A 26,431-nucleotide genomic window follows, 5' to 3' on the forward strand; every position below is an offset into this window, starting at 1 on the left:
GGGTCACAACTGAACGTCCGATTTTTTTTTTGGGCCGCGCTTCAAATCGCTGTTTTTTTTTCTTTTTTTGGTTAAGATTGTAGTTGTTCTCACAATGAAGGAGTAAGATCTTGACACGCACGGAGGACGTGCGAAATATCTGAACGTGCGTTGGCCACACTGATTACATATTTGGGGTACACGTGTGGCACACGACACACATACGAGGCCGCAAGTGTGACCTAAGACGAAACATTGTTATTGGGTGAGAAAAGATTTTGTTCATGCATGCATATTGTTCAGCCCTGGTTGTATTGCTCCGTCCTATGTGCTACCTGTTTTCAGTTCAGTTCTCCATGGGGTATCATGCGGCCCTCCAGGCTAGCTTAATGCATACGTGTGTTTTAATTATGCACCTGGACTCTCAGGTCCAAACGTACAGTATCTCCACAGAGAGGTGTCCTGAAGACAGTCGGGTAATTACAGTAGATGTTTGAGCTACCTCCGCTGTCACACTGAGAAGAGGCAGTGGTGCAGCAGATGCACTCTGAGCCCTTCTCAAATATGTCTTCTCCCTCTTTGACCCCAACCAGGCGACGGAAGCTCATCTCAGCTGTTTGTATCCATAAATCACCTTCTATGGTCCTCCAACTGAGTGTTGGAGGACCATAGAAGTTTCTATAGCTCGGGCCGCAACTTCAACTGTCAAACGTGGATGGTGTCCAAGAGACAATTCAGACCAGACGGCTTAACAACTTTCAGGGCTTTGAAGCTGTAATAGCATACCCACGTTTGGGATTGTGCCAAAAAGTATTTCAGCCACTTTCACTTTTAACTTTTCGAACTTCAGAGCTTGCTTGACAGTATTTCCATACTGCGATCACGTGGTTGAGTAAAAAGCTTGCAATGATGCTACTAGGCTTGTCACTGAACATGAAATAAGCTGCTATCTACTGACGCTAATGCAATGTAGTCAGGAAAGGTCCACACTTGAGGCTTGTGAACTGCTTTGTCAATAAAGCTTAGTTGAAGCAAAGACCCACATCATGATTCAATTAGGAAATTATTCCAATGGCTATGGTTCTTTGTCAGTATATTCGATGAAGAGCTTAATGATTATGTGATACCTAATCATTTTCCAAACATCCAAAGACTCTTGACTTAGAAGTGGCTAAAGCCCAGTTGAATGCAGTATAATGTGATATACAGTACATGCGCACAATTTTTGATAGTTAACTACACTCAACTTTTGGGCCCATCTTTCTATGAACTGAACTCCATCGGTCCGTCCGTCCGTCCATCCATCTATCTTCTTCCGCTTATCCGAGGTCGGGTCGCGGGGGCAGCAGCGTAAGCAGGGAAGCTCAGACTTTCCTCTCCCCAGTTACTTCGTCCAGCTCCTCCCGGCGGATTCTCAGGCGTTCCCAGGCCAGTTGAGAGACATAGGTGAGGGTATGAAAGTAGATTGACCGGTATGAGCTGAAGTCATAGATCTAAGACGTTGTTTTGTACACAAAAGGGTCTATGACATATTGTTCACAAATCTGTCTAAACACTTCTCCTTTGCTGAGATAATCCATCCTCACAGTTGTGGCAAATCAAGATGTTGATAGACAGCAGGACTATTGCACAGGTGTGCCTTCGGCTGGCCACAACAAAAGCCCCCTCCAAAATGTGCAGTTTTACCATATAGCACAATGCTGACTGTCCACCAGAGCTGTTTCCCATTAATTGAATGTTCATTTCTCTACCATTAGCCCTCTCCAAAGGTGTTTCAGAGAATTTGACAGCACATCCAACCAGCCTCACAATCGCAATATTAGTTGTTAGTATTAGATCAACAGACCAGCTCAGTACCTCAATATCCAAGCATCTTGACCTCAAAGATCGTCAGAGTCCAGCCACCCAGGCAGCTGCTGCAACAGTCTGTTTGCATAACCAACTAATTTCTGTAGAAACTGTCAGAAAACTCTCAAGGAAGCTCATCTGCATGCTCATCGTCCCCATCGGAGTCTCGACCTGACTGCAGTTTGTCCTTGTAAGTTGGAAAAAGTACTGAAAAATTGTAAAAATAAAACAGACTACAACAGCACATTTTGGAGTGATATTTTATTGTGGACAATATGTTACACCTTTGTAACTATCATGCTGTCTCTTCAGCATCTTGATATGTCACACCTGTGAGGTGCTTGGATTATCTTGCAAAGAACAAGTGCTCACTTACACAGATTTAGACAGATTGTGAAAAATATTCAGTAGAAATAAGCCCCTTAGTGTACATACAAAAAAAAATATTTGAGATCATCAGGTGTTAAACTCAACAATGTTACTCATTTAATTTCTACTACGTTACCTTGCATTGCTCCTCACAAGCCCACACTCTTCTGCCTATACCCACTGAGACAAAGAGCCTGTATGACTGACAAAAGGACTCACTCCGTTCATGCCGATGTGCTACGCAACAAACACACCAAGGTGCTGAAATCAATGCAGAGAATGAACTCTTTTCCTGCCTGCTTGGAGGCAGGAGACACGCATGCACATAACACCATAGGGAGGCCGGCAAAATTATGAAGTTCATTTTTAATTATTGTGTGATTAATTTATTATCATCCCAGGCCTACTGGCCATGAGACAGTTGTTTTTTTTTTTTTTCTGAAAGAGAAATCTTGTCATATTTTAATCTGGCAAGATCTTGTGACACAAGATCTTGTGTCACCCCCACCCGTTGTACAACTGTACAAATCAAAGTCTTCTTTAATTTAGTGATCTTTTGCAATATCAATTGTGTTGAGCTATTTAAATAGTTTTTGTTTTGTTTGTTTTCTCATCTCACTTTGCAGGGATGGACCCGACCAGACCTCACCTCAGATTGGTCAGTTCAGTGGCACCTCCGTGCAGGAAGGTGTGTCTACCACCGCCAACCAAATCCTCATCAAGTTCCACAGTGACTTCAGTACCAGTGGCTTCTTTGTGCTGAATTACTACGGTACTGTTCCATTTGCTACAACGAAGTGAAGACCATTTCATAAGGACCCTTTTTCATCAGAGCTTTAGTTCAGAGTCCAATATAATTACAATGAGGACTGCCTGCTTCTGTCTATTTTTGTCTGCCTATAAAGCACTAATTTTGAAAAGAACTTAATTCATAATAAAAGTGTTCCTCATTTCAGCTTAATTAGTGATTGGATTTTGATGGTCATGAACAGTGAACCATCTAAACAAGGCTCATTTACGCTTTGTGTCCCCTCTCCAACAGCATACCAACTGAGAACATGTCAGCCGCCGCCTCCTGTCGCCAACGCCACCGTTCTAACTGACGATGACCAGTTTGAAATAGGTATGTCTTGTTTGCATATTTGCTGACGAGCGGTGTACTGTAGTCATAACATCATTGTGTTCAATGTGGTGCATGACTTCATATTCTTGTTTCATTTTTTTCATGATTTAATCCCCCCATATTTTGTGTGAAAATATATTTCTTTTTGCATTCTTTCTTTTAGCTTTAGCTTTTTCTTGTGTGTTGGTGTGGTGGTGTGGCAATCAAACTGCTAGTCGCTTTGTATGAAGAATCCAATGGAAGAATGGATGTCATTCTTCATTAGAAAATGTGATTTAGATAACTGTTTCAAGTGCCGGTGGTGAGGTGGAGGCGCCCTGTGCATGCGTGCGTGAGTGTATGTGAGAGATGAATGTTTCATTCCCCCCCCATTGCCCACCTGTGACCTGTGTGTGTGTGTTTCTATCCTTTGCGGCCGTAAATGACCTCACAGGGGACATTATTCGGTACTCGTGCCTGCCGGGCTTCACCTTGATAGGCAGTGAGATTCTGACCTGTCGACTTGGAGAGCGGCTACAGATGGATGGACCCCCACCAGTCTGTCAAGGTCAGTTCTATTTAATGTCTGAGATCACAATGTTTTTACACAATGTGCCAATCCAAAAGTAGCCATGTTGTGTGTGTGTGTGTGTGTGTGTGTGTGTGTGTGTGTGTGTGTGTGTGTGTGTGTGTGTGCATCCTACGAATATCAATTCAACGCTGCTGTTAGACCGTTCTCAGGGTTTGTTGTATTCGTGTGTGTGTTCACGCACGTGACACCTGCTTGCCAAGGTTGGTTGCGGTCTGTGGCACCTCTGCTGATGCATCATTTAACAGACAACCACCAGGGGCTATTTTCGTAAGCTGTGGCATCAGCAGGTCTATTAAGCCATTGACACTTGTAAAGTAGACATAGCTGAACCAAGATCATAAACTTGCATCCCCAAAGAGCCCAAATAATTTAAGATCAGCAAGTTTAACAAATAAATGGTTAATAAAAGGGGACAATGTTTGACTCCTTGAAATTACCACATGGGAATGTTTGAAAACATTTTTGAGACTCACAACAAATGTCAGCCTGCACGCTGAGCTAATAAGTCCCCTGTCCTTCATGAGAATGCTTGAAATCATTTTTGAGGCCCAAAACAAATGTCATCAACTTGCATGCTGAGCTAATACATCCCCTTGTCCTTCATAGGAATGCTTGAAAACATATTTGAAGAACATTTTTTGTCACTTTTTAGACAAATTCCATATCTGTATTCTTGAAGTGTCGCCTAATAATCATAATTACAAATGTATTGATTGATGCTATTCTTTCTTTTTATATATTTTTTTAGATTGTTTTTTATATTATATTTTATATTTAGTTTTATATTCTTTTCCATTGCATTCCATCTGTTATTTGATGGCTTTCATTATTCTTTTCAAATGGTTTACAAAGAGCACCTGTAATGACAGAGAATACACAACTCCAGTACTATTTATGATGGCACATTTTTGCCTACTGACTTTATGTAAACTGCTGTAAAGTTTTGCAGTGGAGTATTCCAAGTAGTCATAATGCTGTGCCCAATCAAAGTATAAAGCTACACATGGAAAGAAGAAATACTCATTTTAAGCTTGTTTGAAACTACAAAACATCTTAGACATTTAATGGAACGACCAAAGGCATGCTTTTTATATAATTTTATGTTCATAACCAAATAATCTGAAGATGGAGGTGATTTTGCGCTTCTCTGCTCTTGTCAGTTGCTTTTGCAAGTGATGAGACGACCACATGCTGTTCAAGAATAATGTAAGAAATTTGAACGTCTGTTTTGAAATTTACCTGTCAGTTTTAGAGTCAGAAAACCTGTTGGACTTTTCTGGGGGAGCACAGCATTGCTTTTCAGTTAGTTTTACTGCTAAAGCAACCGTAGCAGCTTTTGAGCCCTCATGGTCTGTGAAGTCCTCCAGTGGCGAGTAGCGTTGAAAAGTCCAGTTGTGTGTTAACTACGAAACCACAAAAAAAAGTATTAAAAAAAAGTGTTTCCCAAACCTTTTGCAGTTGCGTACCGCTTTAGACATTTGACTTGAAGCAATGTACCCCCTACTCTTCAGAATTGAAAAACATAAACTTAACTTGAAGTGTTGAACATGAATAATTGGTCATTTAATTTGTAATTAAGAAAGTAATTTTGGGTCAAAAGTTTTATCTTGCATGGTTACATTTTGATAAAGTTTCACATGAGAGCTGAAAACTGATAAAAATTTGAAGTTGAAAAATTGCCATAATTTACATTTTGCAATGTTGGATCTTAAGGAGGTTCTAAGTAGAGTTTCAAATGCAAAAAGAAGAAATGGGAGTGAAACAAAAAAAAAGTTGGAATAAGCACTTAAATAGGCTGTTCGTCGGCTGATTAAAAGTTGAAGCTCAAAGCCTTTGCATTCACACTGTCGTGATCTTTTGATGGGAAAGGCAAAAAGCTTTCTTTCTTTGAACGCAGTCGGATTGTTGAGCTGCATAAGCAAGACCTCTTGCAGCACGCCTATGCTGCTGAAGTTGGACGCAGTAAGACAGTCATTTTAAACTTCTTAAAAGATCCTGATAGGTTACAGAACAAAAAAGTCAACTGGTAGACACAAAAAAGTTTTGCCTGTCTGTCAAGACACAGGACGATCCTTGGCCCAAATCAAGGTTGTTACCGGTGCAGAGTGCAGTTCACTAACTATAACGATAAGACGGCATCTGCGAGAGAAGGTTTTTAAGAACAAAAAAAAGTCTTCAAAGGCCTTGTATGCCCAAAAATTTCCCATTTTGAATTTTCACGACAACACCAAACATGGGACATTGAAAAGTGGAAGAAAGTTTTAGTCTCTGATGAGAAAATGTAACCTTGATGGTCCTGATCGCTTCTAATTTTACTGGCATGACAAGAGACACCACCTGAGATGTTTTCCACACGGCACAGTGGAGGCCTCCTGATCTCAGGAGCTTTTTCCTTCAATGGAACAATGGAACTTCAGGTTGTGCAGGGGCGTCAAAACAGCAGCTGGCTATGTGGAGATGTTGCAGGGGGCATCCCTCATGACGGAAGGCCATCATCTGTGTGCTAATGACTGCGTTTTTCAGCAGGACAACACAAGTTCACAATACCCGCCTGACAAAGGGCGTCTAGAGGAATAATGTCACTCTTTTGGACCATCTTGCATGTTCCCCTGATCTAAATCCAATTGAGAAGATTTCAATTTGATGTTTGTTTGCAATAAATTGGTATCTTTTTTTTGTCTCCCTCCCATTTCTTAAGCTAAAACAGTGCAAAATATAAATTGTTGCAATTTTTCAAATGGTCTTGTAAGTTTGATCAGGAGTGTAAGTAAACGTGCTTCATATCTTTTATTCCATCCTGATGTTGGGTTTCTTCTGTTTGAATGGGTTGAATTTGAGCTTTTTTGTGCACTTGTCATCACTATGATTTAAGTCTACATCTTAATCTGAAGGAGAAATTGAAGGAGCAATTTTAACAAACATGGCACCCCACTTTGGGAGTCTAGGTATTAAAAAATGCCGTAGGCCAATATGGTGTCAATAACTAGTTTGGCAACAAAAACAATCTTATTCAGAGTAAACTAAGTAATATGTAATGCTGCTGTGTTGTAAAATCAGCATGCTTTGCTGCTTGTGGAATATTAACTTTACCTTCTCAAGGTGCGTTAAAGCTGGCTATATCCTGTCTTCTTATATGAAACTTTGGTCTGTGGGTGTACAAAATCTCTGTTAAAAATCTTGCTAAAATATTGAAGACATTCAGTTGTCCAGGGTCATGAAAAGTGAATAGGTAAGCAGACAATATACAGTAAGCAACGATGAAATGTTTGAGTCTTTTTTTTTTTTTTTTGAGAAGATGAGATGAGAAGATACCTAAACAAAATATAAGAAAATACACAAATGTAATATTGTGATCTAACGTGCCTTGAGCTTTATATTAGAGGAGTGAATGCTATTTTAGTTGTTTGTTGCTTGACATTTTCATGGATCACCTCATTACTGTCATCAAGAATTCATGACTTTTTCTTTTATTGGGTGTGTTCTGTCCCCGTGCCACCTCTTACACAAAACTAATTGCTCTCGTTGGGACATGAAAAGTTGAACTTAATATGAGTTGACCTGTTATTCACATCCACAAGGCTGCCGTAGTCAGGTTGTAAAGGGGGCATTTCCTGTCAACAGCTTGCTGACAAGGCTGGAAAAAAATCTCCTGTGTTCTGCTTTTGTTTTCTGCCAAGACTTCTGTTAATTGCCGTTTTATGCTTAAAGGTTAGCAGTGAAAGTCCATCTAAGGCTACACTACTTTACCCTTACACACCCTAAGTTTTGAGGGAATTTTCCCAGGCACTGTTTTTATGAAAGGTAAAATAGTCAAATGTAGTTGATTTCCTTTGTTGACTGGTAAACAATCTGTCACACTGTGGTTGGATCTTAGCTATTAAATGCTGACCTATTACGCCCTGGCTTAATACTCTTATTGATCTTCATGTGTCTGTCAGATTATTAAATTACGAAGAATTTCAACTGCTCGAACTTCATATGACAATACTAAGTTAACTTTATTATAGAGTACCTTTCACACACCAACATGGTGTTGCAGTCATCATTTACATGAGTACATCAGTATATTGTTTCGCTGCCTGTGTTAAGTGAAACAATAAACTATTAAACAGGGGCACCCAAAGGACCAACCTACCATACAAGCGGGTCCCCGCTCCCTTTCTTAAATATTTAATATTTAGTAGATGCCAGTTAATTAAGTGTGATGTTTTTGAGTTACATGGGACTGCTCATTAACAAAGTGGCTTGCATTTGCACATTGTAAAAGCGTCTACAGGACTTCTGAAGTGTGGAATAATTCCTCTCAGTTTTCAAGATGGTGGTTTCAAATGATTTTCTGACCTTGAGAATAGACCATGGTTATGCTATGTTGAATTACCTACCTAGTAGTAATAGTAATGGATCAGATTTGTATACAGTAGTGCCTTGTTACAAGGTACCCAAACCGCTTCACAGTGAACCCCTTATTCATTTACTCCAGAGTCACACACTGGTGGTGGTATTCCACATCTGGAGCCACAGCTGGGGTAGACTGACAAAAACGTGGCTGCCAATATGTGCGTACGGCCTATCCGACCGTCACCCAAACACCGTTCACATTCATATCCCAGTGTGGGCAGCATAGGAGGAAAGGTGGGTGAAGTGTCTTGCCCAAGGACACAAAAACAGTGACTGGGATGGAGGCTGCGGTTAGGGTTAACCAGTTTGTTGTTTGTATCCCGCTTGACCCTTCTGGATGACCTGCTCTACCTCCTGAGCCACTGCCGCTCCTAGTTACTAACCCATTATCCAATTACTTTTTTTTACAGGGAAACTCCCACCTCACAGGCTTAAAAAATCAGTTTTACATTCTAAAGACTACTCTGACGCTTCTGGCTGTATTTGTAAGATCATATAAAGTATGGTGCACAAATCTTTGACACGGATCAGACTGGAGAGTGTTATGCAATGTGGAGAGCATGGTGATGTAGTGGTTAGCATGTCAGCCTCACAGTACGGAGGTCTGGGTTTGAATCTTCATCAGAACAGCTCTGTGTGGACTTTGCACGTCCATAGATGTGAATGTAAAGTTAACAATGACAGATTGACTTCCTGGTTGATTCCTAACCACCCACTAATGTAAAGTGGAACGCCTCACTATTACATAGTAGAAAAACTTTTTTTTTCCCAACATAACTTGAAATTCAATTTTTGTTGACTGAATAATCAGGAATAATAAAACAATATTTTCTTTGATAATTTTCCATGGTGCAAACATTACTTTACTGGAATAAAATGATAGAATGAATGTCTTCTGTATTAGAAATATCATAATAAATATCATAATAGCAAAAAAATATGAACTAATATTAGTAAATTCATCTTTGACAGAAAATAGCTCTCAAACTTTTCAATGTAATGATATACATAATAAAGATATTACTTCAACAAATATCTATTTTTCTTCTTCATACTCATTTTTCTTTTCATCCTGTTTTCTTCCTTTCTTCCTGTTTACCCATCTTTATTTTGCTGTACAGCTGATCTTTCCCAGTAGTCTTTTCTAGCTTAGCAAAATGAAATGAAAAACAATGAAAACCAGGGCATTTCCATCACTTTCTAAAGACAAAAAACACGGCAGGATGTGAAAACAGGACATGCCCTGGGAAAACAGGACCTTTGGTCACCCTAATGTACACAGACAAAAGTGGCCAGTCAGTGACCTGTAAAATAGTTGTAAAACCAAGTTGAGCACGTCTTTTCTCAAGTTGACTATGAATGCAGTCTTCATTAAGTCACAGTTTCTAAATATTAACTCAACCATGTTTTATGTGACATATTTAAATGTTTTATTCTTCCTTCGGTGGCTTGTCTGGGCTTTACAGTGCAGAATTAATGTAGTGTTTGGGAAAATGTTTTGGCATTTGTTCAGAGTTTCAAGTCAAGTACCGATGAGCAACGTTTTTTACATCACAATTCCTTTAAAGCCAATTAAGGCTTATATCATCTTTCAAAATTAGACATTCAGTGTTGGCACATTCAAATGTAGGAAGTGAAAACAGCAAAAGAGGCAGCAATTACAGAAAGATATGTTTGTGGGAAAATAGATGTCTGAAATATGACAGTGTTGACACTTAATACCATTTGGTAATCTCATTTGGTAATCTCATAGTTTGATCTCAATATTTTAAATATCTCACTCTGATGTTTCGGAGAGAACACGTGATCTGTGAGCGAAAGGCTCTTCCAGACCAGCCCTCCAGCAGAAGCCATTCAGACTTGTGTCACATTTCTACAATTCTCCCTTTACATTTTGATATATGTAAAATTATTTTCAATGACCTTTTTATCTGGAACAATCGTTCGCATTAACCTTTGATATGTCATGTTCGTTCACTTGATGCCCTGCAGACTAAACTTCTGTTTCCCGTCAGAAACTAGACTGTGATTATTTCAGCCATGCTCTTCCACAGGAAAGTCTTGCCCACACTTGTAGAGTCACAGCGATTAGATATATTTTTTTCACACGTTCTACATTCACATTATGTGTTTCTCTCCTCCTAGTCCAATGCCCTGCTCACGAGGTGCGGTTTGACTCAACGGGGGTGATCCTGAGTCCGGGCTACCCTGAAAATTACCCAAACCTTCAGATGTGCTCCTGGCTGATAAATGTGGAGAAGGGCTACAACATTTCGCTACACTTTGAACTATTCCAGACAGAAAGAGAGTTTGACATTTTGGAAATATTTGATGGTAAGTTTATAGCAAAAAGTCAACAAATATACATTACAATACCTCTTAGGTCAATTGTGGTCCATTTTGTCGACTTGATTTGTTCAAACTTTTTTGGTTTTGCTTTTCCCCCCCAAAGGAAATAACTAATTCAGTTAGTCGGTTTCATATGGTGGCATTATCAAACCTATTTTTTTTACAGATAACTATCGTACAAGTGTTAAAATCAGTTGACTGTTATATAGTAAAACTTACCCCTTGGATGAGTGTCGGAGGGTGAAGGCACCTTGTGGAATAGTAAAAAAAACGACATTTACCACTGTTAATAGGGAAAACCTATGACAATAAAATGCGTATTAGAACTTGATGACAAAAAACGGACACAGTGGCACACGTTGTCATGGGGCTACAGCTAGTTGCCGGTTTGTGTGTTCACAAATGTTCCTTTCCAGACCTGTGAATTGTGCTTGTGTCAGGAGGATTCCTGTGCTCTCTGTGCACTGTGCTGCGACAAACAACAAGTGCCTATGCTTTTTTTTTTGTGATTCCAACCATCCACCTTATGGCAGAGACTTTAAACTGCGTTTTTGCGTCTTCCTGCAGTGTCTTACCGTCTGTCTCAACCTCCTTCTTGAGTTGACCTGTTTTCTTTTTGTCATTTGTTTTTTTTCAATCACGGTGCTTTTTTTAGAAATCCGGTCTCGCACTGTCACCTTGTGTTAGTCGGGCCTTCTTTCATTTTTTAGTTGGTATGTAGGCCTACTTTGTTTTTTCTGCTCCACATGAGCTGATTTATTGTTTATTAAAGACTTAAATATCATATCTGCCACCATGCCCTTGCATCCTGGAGTAACACTAAACCAAATGAATGCAGAACATAACGCATAGAGATGGAGATTACTGCTTTGGATGTGAGTTATTTCACATATATATTTTTTTGTTTTATTATTATGTGAACCAAATGTTGATTTAAGACATTTTGTACTGCCGCCAGAGATGAGTGGAGCACTTTCCCACGGCGCAAAAGTTTTTGCATCACAAAAACACACACAGAAGAAAAAGCAAAACACACTTTGAAGTTAATATACTAATTAAGTTTTAGCTTTAATGGTGTAGCGGCATGCTGCTTTCCGAAAAGGTTGGTCAAATTCTAAATTATATGACTTAAGAGGTTCCACTGTACTTGATGGGAGTTAATTTGTGCTTAAATTTTACAAAAATATGTTTGCTACAAATGACAGCATGTTGTAGTACTTCAGTTTGAGTTGGACGTGACATTATGTATTTAAAATAATCAAGTGTTTTTGTTGGGATAACTGTTTGTCAGAAATTATGCACATCCATTTTCAGACATCTTCTGCTTCTTCCTGTGTCTGTCTCCAGGTCCAAACATCTACAGCCAGAACCTGGCATCACTCAGTGGTGACATTGAGACACCCTTCAATCTGACCACTACTGGCCACCAGCTCCTGCTGCGCTGGTCGTCTGACCACGGCACCAACCGACGAGGTTTCCACATCAGATATGTGGGTGAGTATCAAAGTATGTATCCCGTTTATGATTATTTTCTCTTTTCATAAGCACTAAGTAGTACAGTATATATGTAAACTGCATCATAACTAACACTGTATGGGTTTACAATGTGACTGTATTTTACCATGAAGGGCGGTAATGCAGCAACCATTTTATTATATCCTCTCAAGGTACAATGCTATACAAAGGAAACATGGATATAACTGAGAGTAATCAGTGCACATATAGATTTGAATAGAGAGTATACACTGAAAAAAATAGAAGACATTATTTTTCAAACGGCTGGCAACACAATTGAGTAGACTCCCAGTTAAGCATGTTCCTGGAGTCCTCTTCCGTAGTCCATGATGTCATCACAAAGCTGGTTAGACACTCTGCTCTCCTCCACTTTTTCACTTGAGAATACCTCTGAGATGCTCAGTTGGGTTCAGTTCTGGAGACATACTTGGTCACTCAATCGCCTTCAGCTTCCTCAGCAAGGCACTCGTCTTGGAAGTGTGCTTGGGGTCGTTATCATGTTGTAAAACTGTCTTGTGGCCCAGCTTCCGAAGGGGGGTCATTTTCTGCTTCAGAATGTCACAGTACATGTTGGTAATTCATGTTCCCCTCAATGAACCACAATGCTGGAAGCACTCATGCAGCTGCCACCATGCTTGACTTGTCGGCAAGACACAATTATTTTGGTACTCGTTTGTGTTGCCAGGTGTTCGGACAATAATGGCTCTGTGTTGACTTACATTATTTTCATAGGATAGTAAAACTGTCTGACTATATACAAGCGGTACACTGACTACTCTAAAGTATATTCAAGTTTCATTTCTAAACTATTGCCCCTCGAAAGTATATGTAATAAAAATGGTTGCTGAAATGTGAACGGTGTACTCACTTTTATGGGATGCTGTATTCATCAACCCCTGATGTGTTTTATTGTGCACCCTGTGTATATTTTAAAATAGTTAGGGTAAACATTTGCTTCAAGACAAAACTAAGGTGGCACACAGTAGCCACTCTTTTCACATTCTAAACCCATGAGGACAAGGAGAAAGTCACAGGCAGGCTTGCATGTTGTTTTGCACTCCTTCATTTCAAAAGTCTTTAAATTCTTAATTGTCTGTTTAATAAAGCAGGTGGTGCTAAGCAATTGGGAATCCTCTTCCATTTGAGATGCATCAATAATAATGGGGGGGAAAAGCACAAAAGAAATGAATTTTTCATGCTTTGTCTCCATTATATTTAATACACAAGGGTGTTACAATGAAAGCAAGTTGGTGTGATGAATTTTGTAAAGAAAAACTCTTCTTTGACTTGATTGACTTAACGGCAAACTGATTTGAACCCCTGCGTGTTTGTAAATATGAAGGAGTGTTTGACAGCAAGGTCCCGGTTGATCGTCTGTCGCAAGAAAAAATTTAGAGCTCAAATGTACCCCATTGGTGTTGTGGTGTTTATTGGAAAAACGCACAAATAAATAACCAGGGAATACACATACTTATTACTGACGCAAACCAAGCACTTATAGGCCGGAAAGGAAGAGAGATTATATGATTTTGAGGACTTCCTTTGTTGTGTGGCATGCAGGCCAAGTGATAAATTGATGTGACAATCTTCAAGCCTTTTTTCATTATATTCAAGCATTTAAAAGGGAGCCTGACTGGGCTAAAATGTCTTTACTTTTTTCCCTTAACTCGTCATTCCTCACACCCCTTCTTTCTTGACTTTTCCATTGTCTATAGCGATGTACTGCAGTACCCCCGACTCCCCACAGCACGGTTTTGTTGTCAGCCAGACTGGGGGTCATGTTAATAGCACGGTGCGCTGGGCCTGCGACAGGGGGTACAAACTGATAGGAAAGGGCACAGCTGTATGCAAGAAGACCACCTATGGCTACTACACCTGGGACACACCAGTTCCTGCCTGTCAAGGTGAGTTAAGCCCATGTAGATTATTTTTTTTTTCCCAAACATAATACAGCACTCAGTCCTTGTACGCCTACACTGCACGGTAAAATGCCAGGCCCGAATCTGTTCACTTGATAAGTGTTGCTGAATAAGGACATGAATCTATCTACCCAGTTTCTGTCAATAGCCACCACTTCATATTACTTTGGCTAACTGGTCATTAGCATGCAAGGTCCACTCAACAAATTGGGTTCTTTGATGCGCACACATGAATTTACCTGTAGCGTATTGCATGCTCGAGTAAAAACACACATACCCATTGCAGCAAAAAGCAGCAGATGGGAAACACCATTCACCGAATTTGATGTATTTATGGATGTGTGTTTGCATGGTGGTACCTTGGTTATCTTTGTTAATTTGTTTCAGATGGTCTGATGAAAACCCAAATGTACAAAAGCTATTTTCCCATAGGAAATAATGTACGCTAAATCCAGTTAGTCTGTTTCATTCACTAAATATTAACAAAAATACGTTTTATAGATAATTATAGTTTTACATGCAGAAAACATTGTGAAATCATTACAAATGATGAATAAAGTAAATTAAGCATTTCATTTCACTTTTACATTTATTGAAGAGACAAACACAGAAGGGAAGGGATGCACACCAACAACAACATCTCAACATATTTGATCATTTTTGATCTATGTTTTGTTACCACCTTTATCCCTTTTGCAACATTAGCTTTCTGGATGTCTTATGCTTTCACCAGGATGGAACTTATTGTTGATGCAGACGTTTTGTACATCCTTTGTCCATTACAATGAATTCTTTCTTAAATTAAATAGTGTTAATCACCTTCTTTATCTAATTGCTGGTACACGCAAATTTCTTTGGCCCCATGGCGAGTTATTTAGCGCCGCACTCAATAAAAAATGCACGGACAGTGAGTCAGTAATACGTGGGATGCTTTGTGTGTGCACTGGATTCTGCAGAATGACACAGTACAGGGCAAACAGACTAGTTTGTTATGGGCAATATTGTACCATAACCGAGGCAGTGTACCGAGGCAAAATATAGGCGAACATTGAAAAACGAATTATACAGAAACTGGGGCATTCATAAACTGAGGTTTGACTTTTCATTGCAACGCAAGCGCAACTGGACTGTTCAGGTTATCTTAGAAGAAATGTTGCCGCTCATCCGAGCAGGCAATGACTCGGTGGGACAAACACCAGTCTGACTAGATATTACAGTTGCAGTCTGAGGTTTTACTGTATTATGAAGAATGGATTGATGTGATCAACATGGGAGGAGTTCGGAGAAGCCATGGAGAACGACTTCTATATGGCTGCATTGACATTCTGGACCACCATCTGCCGTCTCAGGAGGGTCTTGTCTGTCTCAGATTCAGGAGGAGCAGTGTGGTTTTCGTCCTTGTCGTGGAACTGTGGACCAGCTCTACACTCTCGACAGGGTCCTTGATGGTGCATGGGAGTTTGTCCAAGCAGTCTACATGTGTTTTGTGGACTTGGAGAAGGCATTCGACTGTGTTCCTTGGGGAATTCTGTGGGGAGTACTCTGGGAATATGGGGTATCGGACCACCTAAACTAGGCTGTTCAGTCCCTGTATGACTGGTGTCTGAGTTTCGTTCGCATTGCCGATAATAAGTCGGACCCGTTTCCAGTGAGGGTTGGACTCCACCAGGGCTGCTCTTTGTCACTGATTCTGTTGATTACTTTTAAGGACAGAATTTGTAGGTGCAGCCAGGGTGTTGAGGGATTCCAGTTTAGTGGCTGCAGGATTGCGTCTCTGCTTTTTGCAGATGATGTGGCCCTGCTGGCTTCATCGATCCGTGACCTTCAACTCTCACTGGATTGCAGCCAAGTGTGAAGCGGCTGAAATGAGAATCAGCACCTCCAAGTCCGAGTCCATGGTTCTTGCTCGCAAAAGGGTGGAGTACAACCTCCGGGTTGGGTATGAGATCCTAGTGGAGGAGTACCTCGGGGTCTCCCTTAAAGATAAAGTGAGAAGCACTGTCATCCAGGAGAAACTGTTGAGTAGGACCGCTGCTCCTCCGCAGTGAGAGGAGCCAGATGAGGTGATTCGGGCATCTGGTCAGATGCCTCCCTGGAGAGGTGTTCAGGGCACGTCCGACCGGTAGGAGGACTCAGGGAAGACCCATGACATGTTGGAGAGACTATGTCTCTCAGCCGGCTTGGGAATGCCTTGGGATCCGCCAGGAGGAGCTGGACGAAGTAGCCGTGGAAGTCTGAGCTTCCCTGCTTAGGCTGCTGCCCCCGCGACCCGACCTTGGATAAACGGAAGAAGATGGATGGATGGATGGATTAATATGATATAAAACTATCAAAATGGCGTATGAACAATGTTGCACAGCAGTAGAGCAAAATACCCAGTATGACTGGTTATATTTCATGCCAACAAGCTGAGACTGAAGTCAGTCCAACGCTGTGCTTGGATGACTACAGCTGAGCATCTCTGTTGCGTATTTATGTGATGGACTTTAAAATCAAGGAAAAACACTTCACACCTGGGATTGATTCTGATAATTGCACGCGGCTCATCCAAAACACATCAACTCAAACAGCTGCAAATGATGCTGATATATTCATACCAATATTGTCCATCTGCTTTCTGCTTGATGGGAAGGATGAAATTATACTGTGATCATTTTTTTTTATCTACAATCTTTATGTACAGTATATGTTGCAGGATATTATTCATTGGCGTATGAGTATGGTTTCTGAATTTCTGACAGCTTAGGAGAATACCCACTTACCTAAAATGCCGCAGGTAAATCGACCTTGTAAAATAATGTTATTTTGAACAAATAGGCTCCTTCCCCTTAGAAAAGTTTTTAGGTTTGTAATCAGTTTGTGTTAAATCGTGAGCAAGCGGGAGTCAAATGGATGTTGATTGATTCTCTCTGGGGTTGTGAAGGGCAATGTAATGGCTGCAGGCCATGTTGGCAGATTCGTACCTTTTGATGGCTCTCAGTATGCAGCCACCATTGCTGCTCCATTTTATTATCTGCTTGTTTGCATAACTGTTCATTCAGTGTGGCTCAGCAGATGTTGGTTTCCTTGCACTCTTCGCTCTCTTCCTTTTTCTTTCACTTGACTAACATTAGATATACTTACCTACCTCAGATTTGTGTCTGATTTAAGTCCTGCAGTCACTGAAACCCATATTCAGGCTAGGTAGGGGCAAAGATATACAGTTGTGTGGGAGGTTTTCTGTGTGAGTGTTTTGTTATTTTTATGAAAGGGGACATATATATATTATATTCTTATATTATCATATAATAGATATTTACCATATCAATATCACTTCTTCAAAATAAAGTCGCAAATAAACTAGAATCTCACAAGCCATTGGCAGGAAACTGTATTGGGTTAAGCGCTACATTGCATTTGAACTGCAATGACTCCAGCACCATAGTCCTCTATTTTAAAGCAGTTGGGGTAGATTAAAATATGTAAAATTGTCACAAATTATAGATATATTTTTGGAAAAACCATGCTAAACACTATCACATGTAAAGAAAAAGCTTCAGAAGAGTCAGTGACTTATTTCACCCACTAGACCACTTACTTCTTTTTACCACTATGTTGCATTGAGCACTATACAATGAGCATCAAGCAGCAAACCAAAGTTCAAATCTAGTTGTCAGACTCCTGATACAAATTTTAACAGCAGTTGTAAACTTGCAAGAATTTACATTTTGCACTGTTGGATCTGAAGGACCTTCAAAGTACAGTTTCAAAATGCAAAAAGACGAAAAGGGAGTGGGAAGTGAGACAAAAACATAAGTAAGAAACTTATTGCAAACAAGCATTAAAGTGAAATAGGCTGTTCATCAGCTGAGCAAAAGTTTAAGACCACAGCCTTTAAAAAAATGTGGATTCAGTGTCATTTTCACACTGTCATGATCTCTTGATGGCAAAGGGAAAAAATAATTTGTTCTTTGAACGCGATTAGATTTTTGAGCTGCATAAGCAAGGCCTCTTGCAGTGCTCCGTTGCTGCTGAGGTTGGATGCAGACAGACATTTTAAACTTCTTAAAAGATCCTGAGTGTTATGGAACAAAGAAGTCAGGTAGTAGATCCAAAAAAATTTCACTGGTTTGTTGATCTATGGTCTTAAACTTTTGATCAGCGGATGAACAGCCTATTTCAATTTAATAATTGTTTGGAATAAATTGCTTAGTCACAACATATTTTGTCTCACTCCCATATTTCTTTTTTTCATTTTGAAGCTCTGCATAGAACTTCCTTAAGATGCAACAGTGCAAAATGTAAATTCTTGCAATTTTTTGACTAGTCTTAAAATTTGGATCAGGCTTGTATTATGAAAGCCAGAGTCACTTAGGATAGAATGTAACGTCTCTGTGGCCCGAAACAAAGTGGTAGAAAATGAATGGGTAGTTTTACTCTAAGTGCCAATAAGCTTAACTGTCCTTCCTCTACTTTAGTCTGTTTCACGATCAATGTTTGAGATCGGCATTCATAACCTTATGAACGGTAAATGTAGTAATAAATAACTCTGCATGCTTGCTGAAAAATCTCCATAATGGTTTGTATTATTACAATGTAGTTGTAATATGAAATATTTCTGGACCACAAAAGGTGTTCACGCTTCAGGTAATGGGTTGAATTTAGTTTAACAAATGTAAATGAGGCCTACAGATTTGTTTCTCCAAATCCTCCTCCAATGTCTCCAGAATGTGTCTCGTCTGTGTGTCTGCGCAATAAACGTCTGTCAACAAACGCCTTTTTGCTGCCTGCAGCTGTGTCATGCGGCGTGCCCAGTGCGCCAGTGAACGGAGGTGTTCTTGCAGCTGATTATTCCGTCGGCACACGGGTGACCTACTTTTGCAACAGTGGCTACCGGCTCTCCTCCAAAGAGCTAACTACCACAGTCTGCCAGCCAGACGGCACCTGGAGCAACCACAACAAGATACCCCGATGCATCCGTGAGTATAAACAATGGTGGAGGAGGAGGAAGGGATACACCAAGAAAGAGTGGCAGTGATTTAAAAGGGATGTCTAGTGGGCGGAAGAAAGTATGAAAGCTTTCTTAGGTTCTTCAACACTTAAGATTTGCTTTTAATTATTTTGGTGTGCCAAATGGTAGGAATTATTGTTCAATATCATTTGGCCCATGGCTTTGCAGTATTTGATGAAACACACTTCCGTTTTCAGTCTTGTTGAGAAGGACAGCATAAAACATTGACGCAACCGTTCGCTTCATTCTTTTTGGCAAAGCAGATGGTAAAACTGAGCCAGACAACACCTTATTGACCTGACTGTCAAAGTTTTTAAATTAGGAATAAATATGTTTAGATTTTATCTATGCATATACCAGTATGTGTTTTTAATTATATATAGGTTTATAAAAAGTTCACATTTCTACCAAGCAGTCCATTTCAGTATGCCATGGTACTATTTGTAACGTTGGATCCTGACTTGGCTTGCATTTCCACTGTCGGAACGGTCGATGACAGCATGTGTAATCACAGCAGCGTACCATACACAGTGTAACCTGACAATGAATTTACTAAAGAAGAATGCTACATGATAGCTGTATGGGTGCATAACACAGACGTTTTGAAATTATTTTTTCCAGTCCAGTTGTGTTTTGGATAAAATCAAGTGTTGTCTGTATTTGGCTTTGTCTTCCACACACGCACACACCCTACTCGCTTCCTGGCTCTCTTCCCCAGTCATGCTCACGGTGCCTTTACAAACCTTACAAGCAATAACTCTATGAACTAACTGAATATTCAATAACACATAACGCTACTGCAAATGCACGAGAACATTGTTTGTTCTTTTCTGTTTCACTATTGACAATAATCGTGATCCACCTGCAATGTGCCTTGCATTTGTGTTTTAAAAAGAAAAAGAAAAAGTACCAGCAGTTTGCACTTTTTATAGGTCACCCATTGCGTAGTCAACCGGAAACAGGACTCTACCATATGTAAAACTGAAACAAATGGTTCTGCTTGAAGAAAAGGTGACTTTTGCGGCTGATGTGCTCAGCATGGGTTCAAGTTTGATATTCAGTAAAATGTGTGATTGACAGCATTGTTTACCACTGGAACCAGTGTTTATTCCCTGTGGGTTGCAGTTTGCAGTCTCATTTGGTTTTAGAGTGTGCCAACTCATAAACAGCTTTGTTTGTGGGAGCAGATTTGAATAACTGCAGGAAAATTGCAATTTACATTCCAACAAATGAATGGGCTTATTCTCTAAAGTTCCGTTGCATTTGCATTGCATTGCATTTACACACTGTAGTTTGTAAATATTTGTATGTGTGTAAAAGAAATGACAAGAAACAGTAGCAGATGTTGGCCCTTTCAAATGAGAAATGTTTTCTTTCTCTTTTGTATTGTTTTGGCACAGTTATGATGTGTCCCAGTCTCAGTTCCTTCTCTCTGGACCATGGGAAATGGAGGCTGGTCAATGGGTCTTCCTATGAGTACGGAACCAAAATCATTTTCACCTGCAACCCAGGATACTTTCGTGTTGGTCCTGCTCACATCCAGTGTCTGGCCAATGGGGCTTGGAGTTGGAGAAATGAGAGACCTCGATGCAGAAGTGAGTGAAAATATTGTAATATGCCTATACAGGAATTATGGTTGAATCAAAAATGTTAAGAATTCAAAGAAATAATTCTAATCGATGAATACTCCTTTGGAAAATGCAACATTTATGAGTAAATGCTTCCAGCTAAAGGGGTCCCTCAATGCATGCATGAGTTTCATTGAACAGAATTGAATTTAAATGAATGTCCCCCCAATTTCAAGTGTCTCACTTGGCTTCTGTTGGACTGGTGCATATAAGCCTGAAAGAATCCATGTGCTTTTCTTAATTGACTCGACTCAACTCAATGATTCACTTTTTCAATTTATTTGTGCCACAGCCTGGCTCAGGTGTTGTTTATCAAGGAGATAGACAGCAAGCTTTTTTGTGCTGCCATGGCAACTACAGTATGTCTGTGCAACAAATTGTGTAATGGAAACATTTGAAGCCGAGAAAACATCAGTAAAAGGATAAAGACAATCATTAGTCTCCCCGTGACAATCAGCACTGGTCGCTCTTGTCTGCCAATAACATTGATGATACATGTTCTGTAAATGTCCATGACCATATTTACAACAATTTCAGAATGTGATTCATTTTATCACAAGGGTGCTATATTGCAATATGATCCATATTGAGGCAATACACAGAATAATACACCAGTATGTTCTGTTGAGTGGAAGCCATAACTAAAAAGTCAGGTGTAGTTTGTTGATTCTAGCCATTTTTGTACTTGAACTTGCATTTCATGCATCTGAGCATTGTTCCACAGCACTGCATTATCTAAGATAGTCACATAGAGTTCCATGTTCCATAGAGTTTCTTTTTTGGCAGTACAGTGCCATAGCTATTGATGTAAGAACTTAACTTTTTTTTTCCATGACTGTAGGCTTTGTGTTTTAGAAAAATTGTAATATTTTGTAGTGCATGTATCCTCAGTACATATCCACATAATGAACAGTATATGTGACTAGACTAGATCGATTTCAGTATCAAACACCATCACATATAGTTTTTTGCCGGGGGGTGGAAATAAAGCCAGGGTCTAAACATAGCCATAGTATATGCTTGCCTGTCTTCTTTTGTTCCCTGTCCCTTGCATGTTCTTCCTCTTTACCTCCTTGCAGTTGTTTCTTGCGGAGATCTTCCTTCTCCACCCAACGGGAAGAAAATTGGGACTCAGACTACCTTTGGAGCATCAGCCATTTTCAGCTGTAACCTTGGCTATGTTTTAACTGGATCCACTGTTAGAGAGTGTCTCTTGTCTGGACTTTGGAGTGGAACAGGGACTCAGTGCTTGGGTAAGAGAGTGTTTTCATAAACTGCAAAACCAGTCTAATCCTAGGTCAAAAGCAGCCGGGGCTTCGTAGCTTGGTCAGAATTACCAGAAACAGCTGGGGAACCATTGGTTTTCTTGCCAGGTGCTTGTGGCAAAAAAAGATTTAGAAATAGGTCCAGTTAGCTCTAGTTCTGGATAACAAGTAGGGAATCAATGTGCCCACTCGACAAGCAGAAATAGAAACCTTGTAATGAACACCTGACAAAACAAACATACCCTGCAAATGTGTAATCGCTTTTGTTAACTGCTGAATGGGTTGAAGAATAAAAGAATGAGTACAATTTCAGCATGTTGGTAAGACAACTGAAAAATACTGTATGTTACTGGGAAATTAAACATTGTGTTGAAATCCATACTTAACCTGCACTGCAAGCTCAGGTAAATTCAGTTCATTTAAAGAGTCTCTCTCATTTGGTTTGTGATGCGTCATAATCCAAATATCATGTGTACAAATGTGTTCGTCCAATATCTTGATAGCATCATTTCTGTGATTTGATTTTCAATAACACAGCAGTTATTAAAATGTGTTCAAATCATGTTTTATCTTAAATTAAAACATCTTTCTGCAGCTGGCCATTGCGGTACCCCCGAGCAGATTGTGAATGGTCAGGTGATCGGGGAGAATTTTGGTTATAGAGACACAGTGGTGTACCAGTGCAACTCAGGATTCAGGCTCATTGGCTCTTCAGTCCGGATTTGCCAGCAAGACCACAACTGGTCTGGACAACTCCCAGTTTGTATTTGTGAGTACTTTGTTTCTCTGGCAATCCAGTGGCTACTTCATTGCTATAGGGTTTGCTTCTATTGCTTTGTTCTGTATTTATGCCAATGTTAACAAAACAATAAACAATGACTGCACTTGTGTGCTTTTGTTGTACAGATTGAGAAAAGAGGTTGAGAGTGCGTGTTTGTGCATATTTGGGATGAAAAGAAAAAACATTTCAGAAAGGAAAACTGCTGATGAATGCAGTTGCGTTTGTTAAAGTATACTTTTATATGTACTGTATTATTGACAAGAAGCAGCAGTTTCATTTAACTGTTCCAAATAAAACAAATCAATGAAACTGTTCATCTTCCTGAGGAAAAAATAGAGAAAATGTATTTCAGTTTCTTATCCCCTTCATGTGATTCTCAGCTGTTGACTTAATGAAAGACACATTTTACTTCACCAAGATATTATATGTTGATCCTCAATTCCCCTGCTGTGCTCTGAAGCTAATTTTATGGTAATAGTATTCTTTTATGATATGTGTGACTGAACACCTCCCATCGATTGCCGTTATTGAGTTTCTTCTCTTCACCTCCACATATTCCCTCTCTATCACCCCTCCTCTTTCCACCCAACATCCCTCGTGTGTCCCTGGATGATATTTGTCAACTCCAGCTGTCACATGCGGCCACCCCGGCAGCCCCATCTACGGGCGCACCATCGGCGACGGCTATAACTACAATGATGTGGTGCGCTTCTCCTGTAATAAAGGCTACACCCTGGAGGGACCTTCCACAGCACAGTGCCAGACAAACCGCCAGTGGAGCCAGCAGCCTGCAACATGCAGAGGTGAGATTTACACATTGTTTTGTGTGCGTGACTCTTCTTTGATGGTTGCAATAGGTACCATTGTGCTGGAGTTGATACCCTAAATGGAAGGGTGGTAAAACACAGTCGGAAAAAATGACACATTCTTCGAACTAGCTGAATATAAACTTGACAAGGGAGTCAAAATTTCAAGTTAAGGTGCACTCAAAACTTGCTTATTTTTTGCAATGTTGAATCACTGCCACATCATAAAAAAACACATTAAAAAGAAATAACTACAATGCTACGTTCTTCAAAAATAAATCCAAATAAAACCCCCCAAAACAGTCATGTTAGTGATAACGGTTGTGATGATTGGATACAACATAATTTTTAGATATCAATACATAATTAACGTTAATAACTATAGCCTAGCTTCTTGCTTTGCAGCTCGTGTGTGTTAGAAGCAAAACAGAATGCATTTAAGGTGCTTCCCACGGTAATTAACTCTTGTGAAGGTGGAGGACACAAAAGGTAAGGATTAGGGATGAGCGAGTACACCACTATCTGTGTGTGTAAACTGGAAGTAACCGGAAATGGGTGTGACTTAAATCTGTACATTATTTGAAGTCTGAAATTGACATGGATTGATCAGAAGTTGCTATATTTATAGCTTATTATTCAGCTATATGTGTAATGTGTACAGTAGTACCTCGCATAACATAAACCTCCTGTTACATAAATTCCACTGAACATAAAGAATTTATGTAAAGTTTTTGCTTCGTATTACAGAAGAAATAACGTAAAGCGTCAAGTCAGTGCAAGTCTTTTTTTTTTTTTTCAATCAACTTTATTAATGCCTCCAGTCGGTGCAAGTTCAGACTAACACTTGGTGGCACCTTCTGACGCATCACGCTCTCATTGGCTGATTTTCGGGGCACCGCCTACGCTCTCATCTCATTGGCTGAGTTATACAGCACGTACGTGAGTTTGTGTGAGAGACAGGCTTGTCCCTTCAACCTCCTTCCTCTTCGTAGTCCCCCTGAAACTAACTTAAACAATTAAGTTAAGTTACAAATTCAAATTTTGCACACAGCATTATCGTGTAGTGCCTGTGCGTTTGTCTGTGAGACCAGCTGACTCTTAGACTCTTTGAGTCGTGTTTCAACTCAGGCTAGTCCTCCTCCTCCTCCTCCTTCCTGCCTCCACTTGGTTTCTAATGTGTTTTATTCAAATATTCTCAGTGTAAAAAAAAATAACTGTTGTGTAATCATTAGTGAAAAGTACATAACTTTCGTGTCCGCCTGCCGATGAAAATTTTGAAGTACATAATTCCATGGAAAAACAAACCCCATGATGATTACAATGGTATATATTCATGGAATAATTACTCAACTCTGCAACTAAAGAGATTTTTTGTGTATAAAAGAGTAAAATAAGATTATTTGAACAAAAGTCTAACACCGAGTGGACACCCAGTTATGTACATTACATTTAAGAAAGCGTGAACTTCGGAGGGTTGCTATGGGAAATGGAAGATGTCTCGAGCTCTGGTATGTTGGGTGTGTGTGTTTTGCAATGTTTGAAGTTTGTGTTGATAACATTACCAAGGTCTATCCACGAGTTTGAAATTAAAAATGTAACATTTGGGTACCCTTGATCTGAGCCATGCACATACAGTAGGAATGCGGGATACGGCGGGAGACAAATATAACGCAATGCTGATGGGGATGTTGTACAACTTCATGTAAAAAAATCCAAACTATCCCTTTAATATCAGAGCCACTCAATAAAAGTATGATATTTTTGTCAGGTTTTTGTGTGCTTTTTTTAATATCCATGATTAAATTATTAGTCAGGAAAAGACCAAACATTATCCGAGATTCACGTTATCATCACTATACCTCAATAATGTAACAATTACAGCCATGGAATTTCCATTTCACCAACTATTTCAAAATATACATAGAAGATCCTTGTAAACATCTCTTCGGGTTCGGAGAACGTGTCATAATAGACTGGACCAAACTGGACTTTTTGGAGCAGGGCTTTAGGTCAACAGCATTGCCTCAGTCAATACCAGCAAAGTTATGAGACCATTGTTTTATTATCTTGCCAAAGCACAAGCAAGGGAAGATATGCTGCTTTGTCTTTGCTTGTTTGTGGGTATGTCTGAAACACTTACGTTTCTCATGCTCACAAATCAGCACAGAAACACTTGGCATTCACCTTAAGGTGATTTGGTTTGAAAACTTTTACCAGTTAAAGTTTTAAAGTTAAGGTCAAAAGTTCAGTGTTACAGCAAATTCAGATTTGTGTTTTTCTGCAATTTTATTATATGATTGTAGCCAAACTTAAATATAATAGAAGGTTGTCTCAGATGTATTAGTTTTTGGTGTCAGTTGACCCAAAATACTCATATATGATGTTCGACTTCTGAACATTTTGCAGGTCAATGCTCCAAGTTAAAAGTTCAAAGGTCAATATCACATCATGGTCAAACATCCCGCCATTCATTTTCTACCGCTTATCCTGTTTGGGGTCACAGGGAGCTGGAGCTTACCCAGCAACAAACTTTGGGCAACAAACAGACTACACTCTGGACTGGTTGCCACAGGGCACATGTAGACAAACAAGAATTCACTCCCGTTCACACTAAGTGGGGACTAAACCTATACTACCTGCAACTGAAATCAGCTACTAAACCTTACCAGCGCTAAAGCAATGAACACAACTCATTTTAAAATCATGTAATGCCATTTGTAACAGGACAATGTAAGAGACTTGAAGCGACGTTAAGTTACTAGGTTGTGTAATTTATCTTCTACCCTTCTCCTCCCCTGCTTCAGCCATTCAGCTCTCTGTATACCCTCATGTCTCCCATGTGTCCATTAGATTTCATTCTGGTTGTCTTATTTTGTTCAAGGCTCCTCCT

The 26,431-nt window shown here is 39.8% G+C and overlaps 1 protein-coding gene across 6 annotated transcripts in view; it reads left to right on the plus strand.

Annotated features, from left to right (window-relative positions):
• Positions 1–26,431, plus strand: part of LOC129185423 (CUB and sushi domain-containing protein 3-like) — a 307,190-nt gene that overhangs the window by 202,311 nt on the left and 78,448 nt on the right. For 5 of the 6 annotated variants that reach the window (XR_008572067.1, XM_054782498.1, XM_054782497.1 and 2 more), the window contains exons 44-54: positions 2,823–2,968; positions 3,239–3,319; positions 3,753–3,866; positions 10,434–10,622; positions 11,985–12,143; positions 13,868–14,056; positions 18,844–19,029; positions 20,462–20,656; positions 21,769–21,942; positions 22,550–22,723; positions 23,365–23,538. Coding sequence is in view for 5 of the 6 variants with exons in the window: in XM_054782498.1 (XP_054638473.1) it covers positions 2,823–2,968; positions 3,239–3,319; positions 3,753–3,866; positions 10,434–10,622; positions 11,985–12,143; positions 13,868–14,056; positions 18,844–19,029; positions 20,462–20,656; positions 21,769–21,942; positions 22,550–22,723; positions 23,365–23,538 (1,781 nt within the window). In the remaining variant the exon portion in view is untranslated. The remainder of the gene's footprint in view (positions 1–2,822; positions 2,969–3,238; positions 3,320–3,752; positions 3,867–10,433; positions 10,623–11,984; positions 12,144–13,867; positions 14,057–18,843; positions 19,030–20,461; positions 20,657–21,768; positions 21,943–22,549; positions 22,724–23,364; positions 23,539–26,431) is intronic. The other variant, XM_054782496.1, reaches the window with a different exon arrangement.

This window comes from Dunckerocampus dactyliophorus, chromosome 7 (genome assembly GCF_027744805.1).
Source record: "Dunckerocampus dactyliophorus isolate RoL2022-P2 chromosome 7, RoL_Ddac_1.1, whole genome shotgun sequence".
NCBI classification, from domain to species: domain Eukaryota; kingdom Metazoa; phylum Chordata; class Actinopteri; order Syngnathiformes; family Syngnathidae; genus Dunckerocampus; species Dunckerocampus dactyliophorus.